The sequence below is a fragment of the Pteropus vampyrus genome, unplaced genomic scaffold, assembly GCF_000151845.1.
Source record: "Pteropus vampyrus isolate Shadow unplaced genomic scaffold, Pvam_2.0 Scaffold58, whole genome shotgun sequence".
NCBI classification, from domain to species: Eukaryota; Metazoa; Chordata; class Mammalia; order Chiroptera; family Pteropodidae; genus Pteropus; species Pteropus vampyrus.
Genome location: NW_011888839.1, coordinates 6,821,071 through 6,830,838, shown reverse-complemented (window position 1 = coordinate 6,830,838; position 9,768 = coordinate 6,821,071). Strand labels below are relative to the sequence as shown.

General features: G+C 31.4%; 1 protein-coding gene across 2 annotated transcripts in view; it reads right to left on the bottom strand.

The window, feature by feature from the left end:
* Positions 1-1,987: 1,987 nt before the first annotated feature.
* The window catches only part of PNISR (PNN interacting serine and arginine rich protein), a 29,699-nt gene continuing 21,918 nt past the window's right edge, over positions 1,988-9,768 (bottom strand). For both annotated transcript variants that reach the window (XM_011360738.2, XM_023530947.1), the window contains exons 8-13: positions 9,267-9,404; positions 8,014-8,113; positions 7,232-7,285; positions 6,001-6,171; positions 3,877-4,963; positions 1,988-3,635 (exon numbers count right to left, since the gene is read on the bottom strand). In XM_011360738.2, coding sequence (XP_011359040.1) covers positions 3,605-3,635; positions 3,877-4,963; positions 6,001-6,171; positions 7,232-7,285; positions 8,014-8,113; positions 9,267-9,404 — 1,581 coding nt within the window. In that variant the 3' untranslated portion in view covers positions 1,988-3,604. The remainder of the gene's footprint in view (positions 3,636-3,876; positions 4,964-6,000; positions 6,172-7,231; positions 7,286-8,013; positions 8,114-9,266; positions 9,405-9,768) is intronic.

The following is a 9,768-nucleotide window of genomic DNA, read 5'->3' as shown; positions in this document are numbered from 1 at the left end:
CACTTATGGTTTAAGTAAACATTGACTTCCTCCTAAGACTGGTTGCAGACTTTTTAGTCATCTCTTCAGAACTCCTCTCAAGATGGCAGAAAGCTCTGCACAAAAGAACATTTAGCATTTACATTTGTTGGAGTGATAGATCCAAGGAAAAAGCAAAAGTTCAAGTATGACTAATAAATTTTTAAGAGCTTTATTTCAATGAACTTTCTTTGAATGTACCACCTCACCGGGCTTCAGAGCCTTCCCACATTTTCAGTTCAACAACAAAGGCAATCCGTAATGTCTTAATACCAACAGGAAACAAGCTTCTTGAATACCCATTAGTTTGGCTAGGATAAGCAAAACTAGCTCATATTATTTTTCGCTACAAATATTAACAAAAAATTTTTCCAATAATACTCAAACCGGAGTTGTATTGGAAGTCCTAGCAGTTGTAATGTGCTACATGTTGGGAGTTAAGTCCCAGACCATCGCTATGGTCTCAACCACAAACGTGTTGTAAACTAGAGCCTACAATTAATTTTGCTAAAATCTATTTAGCAAAAACTAAAAATCTATTTAACATTTTGACATTCAACTTTGTAATTTTCATATAAACTTTTTTCATTCAAGTTATGGGCAAAGTGATCCCTTAAAGCTAACAGTTTTATTCCATTGAAATGAGATACTACTACATTCATTTAGAGTTTAACGGTAAATTTTCATATTTACAAAATTTCACATAAATCAGTAACAATATTAACTGACCATAATAAGAATGTGGCAGATTTAACCTATGTGTATTTATAGATCTCTATACCTGATAAACCTTTAAGGTTATGAATGTAACTCACACCAGACAGCTAATAAAAAGCCCATTTTCTCATTTAGGTTTAGACTGTACAACCAAATTCTATTTAAAATCAAAGAACTTAAGGGTTTGAAGTGTTCAAGACTTTAGAGATAATCTAATTCCACCCTTATACAGTTGAAGAAATTAAGGCCTATAATGATTAAGTGATTTGCCCAAAATACACCAAGTACCAGAGCCCTGGCTTCTGGGGTTCAATGAATCGAGTACTATTTCCATTAAACTATGCTTAGTAGTATTTTAGAAACTTCACTAGATAAAAACATTTTAATGTGTATAAAAGAGGAAAAACTGTTTAAATAAAAAGGTTCCCATAAGACAGTATTACAGGGACTTTGGACCTCATATAATTCCTATGTAAAATTCCCACATAAAATAAAAAACTCAACTAATTATACATCGTATGCTTCTCTGAAGAAACAGAATAAACTCAGACACTAAAAAACAGACTATGTTTGGGAAATTCACCTATTGTGTTTTATACCATTAGAAATAGATGCTAAAAAAAGGCATTTTACAATGGCAGAAAACATATACACTGAGATTCCACACCAATCTTTATTTTATATTTTGGGGCCTGAAACAAATCTTAAAATTACCTCTTCCAAATTACATTTTATTCTCTTAATGGTGTGGTTTACCCCCATTCCACAAAAACAAGTATGATTAATACACTAAAATGTTTTTTAAAAGAATCTCTTAAGACAGTTTTTTATTAACCAATTCAGATCAATGATTGTCTCAAAAACTGAATGTATTAATTTTCTGGTGGTGTCATTTTAGAAAAGATTTCATAACCAAATTATACATTTAATTAACTTATGTGTAAGTTTTAGCATTCACATCCTAAATCACTGAAGCCCTATTTTATAAAATCTTACCACTCAAGGTAAACATATTTTATTACATGTCAATGAAATGATGAATTCTCTAAATTATCCATAAAAATCTGAAAAACCCAAATATCTAATTGTAACACTAATGTATCTATGAATAATCACATACATCATGACTATTTTAAAAAATATCTACAAATTTAAATAAGAAGCTTGCATATTATGGCAGAGTAAACAAAACTGTCTACTTTTTGGCTCAAATTCATATCTTCCCCAAAAATGTGCATATCATAGCCAACAGAACTTTTCTGTAGAATTTTATTTTGAAAATATTATTTCACTTAAGATTGATCTAAAAAACATTTTAAGATATGAAAATGTTATACAACTTATCTATTACAAATTGATTGGATAATTAATTCTGCAATTAGGTATACCATGTTAGCTCACCTACAAAAAAAATATTGCACACTTTCCTTCTGTCTCCAGATATGACTGATGTCTAAACTATATAGAATTCCAAACTATTTAAAAGTTATTCTGTGAAATGTCAACTCTATAAATATCAGAACTAAATGAACTGTAAAACAACCATTTTGGTAAACATGCATTTATTCACAGTTGATTTATTTCCTCTAGATAAATGCATAACTGCTCAAAATTATTTAAGAACCTATGTAGAGGTACGAGAACACACTATACAAATCTATTTCTACCTTTGTTTTGAGGAAACACTGATCTTGGCAAAGATCTGGCTTAATTTAAAATGAACTATTGCTGGTAAAAAGGCATACTTTAAAACTTTCCTTGATCCGTACCTGCTCATTTCTTTTTAAATTAAAATTTAAAAGCATTTGTTTTCAGAGATTTATCTGACGATTGTGGCATAAGTGAAAAATCACATAAAAACAAACCCAGAGGAACATTCAGATGCCTGTAAAGCCTCATTTTACTCATAAGTTATGACTGCTTTAAAATGCTAGATCATTCACTGAGCATAATTTTAAGGAACTACAAAACCAGATCATTTCAATGTTATGAAACTGACACAAACCTGCATAATATAGCATTCCTCCACTGAGCTGAGATCATATTATACTTTAAAAATATAAATAAAAATATTGAATTGAGTTTTATTTCTATAATAACCTGAAAGTATTTAAAATGTTTCTAAAACAAGTGAGTAACTGCAGAATATAGTTCCAGACTTGACTGTTAGTGTCAAACAATTATTCCTTATAAATAACTCTAATGGTGCACTGACTTGATTGATTTCAGCAATTTCATTTTACAGGAGTGAACCATACTTTATACACACAGAAAATATATTACTTGGAAATCCCTAAATTAGGGAGAAAAGTTTAGAAAACTGTCAAATGCTTCCAAATGAAAAGTAAAGGTCTGTTTCTGGCCCTCTTCCACACCCTTAAAGTTGGAATTTGACAAAAATCCATGGGTACAATTTACAAACTTTGACAAACTATTGAGATAAAACCATTTTCTTTGGGGGAGATAAGAGGAAGTACCTTTAAAACTTGTTATACAAAATTCCAGCTGCCTTTTTATAAAAGTACGTTCCTTAGAGTAAAATCAAAATTAAGGTGCAAGAGGTTAACAAAAATGAACTAAAAGCTTTATTGACATCACAGTACATTCAAGAATAATGTTAAGAACATTACAGCTGAAAGAGAATGGCATGTTTATAGTCTTATTATGCACTATTTTTTTTGGAAAAAAAAATACAAAGAAATCCTATTAAGTAACTCAGAGCAGCATTTGGAAAAAGTACACCTATTTACAGATTAAAAAAAAAGTTTCTGGTTTCACCTACACAGCCACAATGTGCCTCTATAATGAGACAAGCCCTTAAAACTCATGGAATTTTTTAAACATCATGGCATTCTTGCCACATCATTCCTCAGCGTTTACGACGGGGAGGGGTTGTTGATCTGAAAAAAAAAAGGGAAAAGACAAAATTTAAAAATAAAAATGTATTTTAAACTGAAGAATTTGCAATTTTTAAATAAAAAATATAATATAGGATTTCTATAATTACTTAAGACTATGATCATTTATCAAGTACCAAATTGACTTTATTAAAGAGAGAGAGAGAAAGGACACTTTCAACTTTGAATAAATTCAGTCAAATTTTTTAAAAAATCAGACAAAATACTTTAAAAAGTATACTACCTTGATCGGGACTTAGACTTGTGTTTGCGGCTTGCCTTCTTACCAGACCTTTGAGATTTCTCCATGGATCGCGATCGACTATGTTTAGGCTTCTTAGCCTTCTTTTCTTTGCTACTTCCTGGAGATTCAGAACTGCTCCTTCCACTAGAATCAGAGCCTGAATGTTTTTTACTATCTTTGGTAGTACTTTTCTTACTATCCTGTCTAGAATCATGTCTGATGATTTTAACAGATATAGAACCACTCCTAGAGAATGTTCTTTCACTTTCTCGTTTTCTTTTTAACCTGTCATCCTGACCACTGAACTTAAAATCTTTTTCTTCCCTTTTTTGTTTCTCTTTTCTTTTATCCTGTTCACGCTCCCTTTCTTTGTCTTTCTTTTTCCTATCTTTATCTATGCTTCGACTCCTCTCTTGTTTCCTCTCTTGTTCTTTAGCCTCACCTTTATGTTTATGACTGCTCCCACTAAGATTTCCGCGTTGATCATCAATTTTACGCCTATCTCGACTCCTACTGCGACTGGGCCGATTGGTTCGCCTATCCCTTGAGCGACTTCTACTTCTACGTCTCTCTCGGGAAGGACTACGATTTCTTCGTCTTTCTCTTTCAATACTATTTCTATTAGATCTCCTCCTATCTCTAATCTTTAATCTAGCCCTATTGCTATCTATTTTAATTCTGCGAGAGTAACTTCTACTCCTACTACGTCTAGCTTTAATTGTTGGAGATCTACTCCTACTATGTCTCTTTTTCCTTTTAGGAGAAGAAGATCGAGAAGATGTGCGACTACTACCTGAGCTAGAACTGTATGAAGAGCTAGAGACAGTACTACTACTACTACTAGTTCTGCTATTGCTACTGGAACTACCACTACTAGAACTTCCTGATCTACTCCTTCCTTGTTTCTCTTTTTCTTTATGCTCTTTTTTTGGTTCTAAGACTGACGTAGTTTCATTTGGAGTTCTTTTCTTTTCATTAACCATATCACCGTCTGCTTCTCTTGCTTCTAGCAGTGATATACTATTTTGCTCTTTATGGATAAATTCATTCATCTCTTTTGTAACCCTCTCAGCTTGTTGCTTTTCTTCTGAAATATAAAAAGATAAAAATAATAAAAGTTAAGTATGCAATGAAAAACTCATTCTACCCAATTTCAAGCTATCAGACTATAACAATAGAGCAAGCCACATAAGCAATGCCAAATTTTCTAGTGGCTACATTAAAAAAGTAAAAAGAAACAGGTAGAATTAACTTTAATATTCTACTAACCCATTATATGAAAAATATAATCATTTCAACGTGTAATCAATTTAAGACTATTTCTTTTTTTCTTATCAAGTCTTTAAAGTCTAGTGTATATTTTATACCTATCGCACATCTCAATCTGGATTAACTACATTTCAAATGCTCAACAGCTACATATAGTCAGCTACCCTCTCAGACAATACAGCCATAGAATATATCAAAGTGTAGAGGTACATGTGAAACAAGAAAGAAAAATTTCCCTTTTATCTAATAAGGCAACTTAAAAGTAAATATGTAACTTGTGGGGAATTTTTGGCTGCTAACTCTTAATAATTACTTTTCAAATAGTCCAAATGAGATTTTTCAAAGAAGAAATTCTAGATAAACATTCTTTCATTATTCCTAGCATCATTATGAAATTGTTAAGAACTATATTTATGTACAGTATTTTATACAAAATACTTCTAAAAAGTCCTCTTATCCTTAACTATCATAGCTACAAATTAAATATCCAAGCTACAAATTACTTTTCAGTAGTTTCATAAATATATTTCCTGTTTCAAAAATTTTCTTTTCATTTTAAGAACTTTAACAAAAAAATATAAATACACTGAAATAGCTAACTTATAGCTACTGGAATTACTGTCTCCCGAAACAGAACAAAAATTTACCATTTACAAACTATATATTTTAAATACTACCATTAATTTTGATTTTACATTTGATACGAACCACAAATGAGCCAAAAACCTCAGTTTCAGATATATTACATGTTATTTATAATCTAGCTTTAATTTTACCCTTTCATAGTTTAGGTTAGTTGAAAAATGAAAATAAATACAAACAAAACTGGACAAAAATTGAGTTCAAAAAAGATACCTTCCATCTGTTTATCATGTAACAGCTGCTGTTCTTTTTCTTTTCTCCAAAAAGCTTCCTGTTTTTGCCGGATTCGGTGCCGTAATTCTTCATCATCAGTGTCAGATGACTCAGAGCCTCTGTCGCTCCTCTCATCTTCACTGTCTCCTGATCCGTAACCACCCAGTCCACCTGTGTGCATAAAGCCCAGTCTATCATATGGCAAAATTCTTCTATGCACTAAAAATTTTTTAAGGTCTGAGAAGAAAGCTCAATTCTTTTTCATTGTATTTTCTTGGAAGAATATGCTTATTCGGGGTGGGGAGAAGTATGAGTTCCAATGCTTATGAAGTTCGTAGAACTCTCATGATAACTGATTTTTAGTATCTTATTTTTTCTGGAATATTTGATATATTTCTCACCACAAAGGAATTGCAATAATGGTTTTGTTTTAATGTCCACGCTAACCAATAACACCATTTATTAGGGAAGTAACCAAAGCCTCACTAGAGCATAATAAATTCAACTACCTTAAAAATTTATAATGATCCTGAAAATACTTCTAAATTAACTTTTTTGTTGTTTAAAGCTTAGAAATCCCAGGTAGTGTGCTCAGTATTTTTTCCCTAAAATAATTAGAACACTGTAATTCTGACTCATGCAGAAATAGATGGCGCTAAAACTACTCCCCACCCTGAAGTGATCTAAACAAAATCACATGGGCATTTGGTTCTATCCATCTGTTGATCCTCACAAAGATTAACTTGAAATAAAGATGTGGAAAAAGCAAATTCAAGCTTTTATACACTTGATAATATATCATGCAAAAAGCAAATTATGAACACATCACTACTATTATAATATGATAAGATAAACCCTTTCCTGTATGGTAAACTTGACTTGCTGTAACACAATCTAAATAAAGGCCCTTAAAAGCATTAGTGGATAGGTTCTTCTCTAAGGCATGTATGTAATAATTTTGAAAGTGAGCTTATATACTATCACGGCTAAATTATAACTATTACAACTTGCCCCAATAAACTATGAATTCATCACCATATTTATAATAATGCCACTGTGAATGCTTTAGTCAAAAAAAATAGGCAAATCTTTTCGAGACTGATATAACCCTAAGGCCTAGGTTTTATAAACTGAGAAGGAATAGTACAGTTTCAAAACAGAACATGTAGAGAGACAAGGTAAGTGTGATATTTCCCTTTAAGGCCCTCTCATAAATAAGGAAAACACTTACCGAGTCCAGTGAGGGAAGCCAGTGCACTGGACTGTGCCAGCTGTTTTGCAGGAGCTTTGTATCACATCAACAACAGGAACAACATGTTAACACAAATAGCCACGATTTCATAGTCATGAGAGTCTATGGTATTGTTAAATCTACTACTATTGCTGCTTTTTGGGGAGAGAAGAAACATTAAAAACATAACATTCATTTTAAACCAGTAGCATGTCTGGCCTTGAAAGTATAATTCTGATGTGAGTTGAAACTTGTTTATAATGAGGAAAAGTGTTCACAGTATATCAGAATTTCTATTTTTGAGGCATGGCCCATAATTTAAATTTTGCTTTCAATATATATATTTAAAGTGTTACTAAAAATATGGGAGCTGGGTGGGAGAATCACTTGTTTATGTAAGAATTATTAAGTGGTAAACTGTGAAAACTCTGAAGGTTCATAATTCAATTCATTAGTCAAACTAAACTGCATTAGAAGTCATACACCAATACCATGGTATCTATAAAAAAATCAGGCGAAATAAATTGAACATCAAAAAATTTTTACGATAAATTTTATAGAACAATAGCATTGTGCTCAGGTTGGTTGGATAAAACAAAAATATTTGTATAGTTGTATTATGGTGTCTACAAATCTAACCTTTCCCAAAGAGTTAAAACATGCAAGAGAGAATATTCAAGTAGCTGCTAGTAATACAACAAGGATAACAAAAAAAAGTCCAAAACAGCCACCAAAATCAAAACACCCCCATAAAAACAAAACCAAGAACATCCACGATATACCTTTCGTTGCTTTCCGGTGTGCATCTTTGGCTACATAATAAATTTCTTCATCTGTGACATCCAGCAGAATTTCAGTCAGAAGCATTTTTGTCAGCAACATCTAAGGAGTATACATTGTTTCCAATTTAATTACTATAGTTACTAACACATGTCAGTTTGACATTTTCAAAAGAATTAAAATGCAAAGTAATTTTAGAAAGCATTTAGAGATGAGATCAGATCAGGAATAGAGTATCTTGAAAACTATTCTAAAATATTAGAACATTAAAAAATTTCAAAATCATATGGATTAAAAAAAGTGAACTTATTTTTAGAGACACTGAATCCTTACTCTAGAGACAAAACATATTTAAAAGTCCCTGTTAATAAAAATTTCCATAGGTGTTTTAGGTGAACAGTGTATCCCTTTCATTTAATAATATTATTAGTAAGCAGCACTAGTTTCTTAAGTCAGTTAGGAACTTAATCAACCCTCACTCAGCTCAAGGTAAAATCTGAGGGGAAAAAAATCAAGGCAAATAGGAAAAGGCAATTATCCCATTCTGTGAGAGGAAGTCCTTTTTCTCCTTGATTGCTGTAATAGAGAGTAAAATGGATTTAAATAGAACTGAATTTTAGTGCTGGTTTGGCTACCAACTGTTTCAAATGTTGACTATTAGAGTCTTAGCCTCTCTGGGCTCCAGATTCCAGTATTAAAATGAGACTATACTGAATCGACATCTTCTAAACACATTTCAAGGATCACTGGTCTTTCAATATGAGAACTGCTGCATATTATATTCCCAGTCTCAGAAAATGACAATACACATTACAGATATGAAGTCTTTTGCAATGAAGAAATGTTTACCTATGTTCTACCTAGTACTTCCTGAATTTCTTTTTCTATGAAGTCTTTGAATCTTTCCCAATATTCAAAACCATACTTTAGAAAATAATAGATCAAGACATGTTCTCTGGGGTCTCATACAGTAAAACATTTAATTACAACATTCATATTAGGAAATGTGTTTAATAACTGCTTTATAAGCTATAGTTTTGTATTGCAAGTGTTACCTGGATTTTGTAGACATTATTGCCCAGCAAATCTATATATTAATATACATTTTACAAATGGTTCATGAGTTCGCACATTAAATGTTTAAGATAGCCAACCAATAGTTCAAAAAATCATAAACAAAATAAATCCTGTAATATAATGTATGTCAATTATACCTCAAAAATTTTTTTAATTAAAAAGGAATTTAACATTTTACCATTTGGTACTCTTTCTCTTCTTCAGTCATCTCTGGTTCACTTTGCTCTTCCTGAGGAACTGGAGATGGACTTCTGGTGACTTTTCCACTGCTTGCAGCCTCAGCATTTTCAGTGTCTTCATCTTCCTCATCACTATCCTAAAAAAAATAACAGTATGGGTAGTCCAAATTCATGCTTACAATGTAAAATCATTATCTTACATATTCTATTTTAAAATCCCAAATTAAAAAGTCTATGAAACATATATAAATATGAAATTTCTCTCTAAAATATATTTTCATACTACAGATTTCATTTGTTGATTTAAAGTGTTACCTGAGAGGAAATGTTAAGATTACAAAATGGCTTATGTGAATCAATTATTTTAATTATTTTTCAATTCCCTTTGTTTCTTAGTAAATTTTGACCTTATTTTATAAATAACCAAAAATGTATGTCCAGAGACTAATTTAATTAATATCCATTATATATGATGATTGAAATGAGTGGCTTGTAGAACTC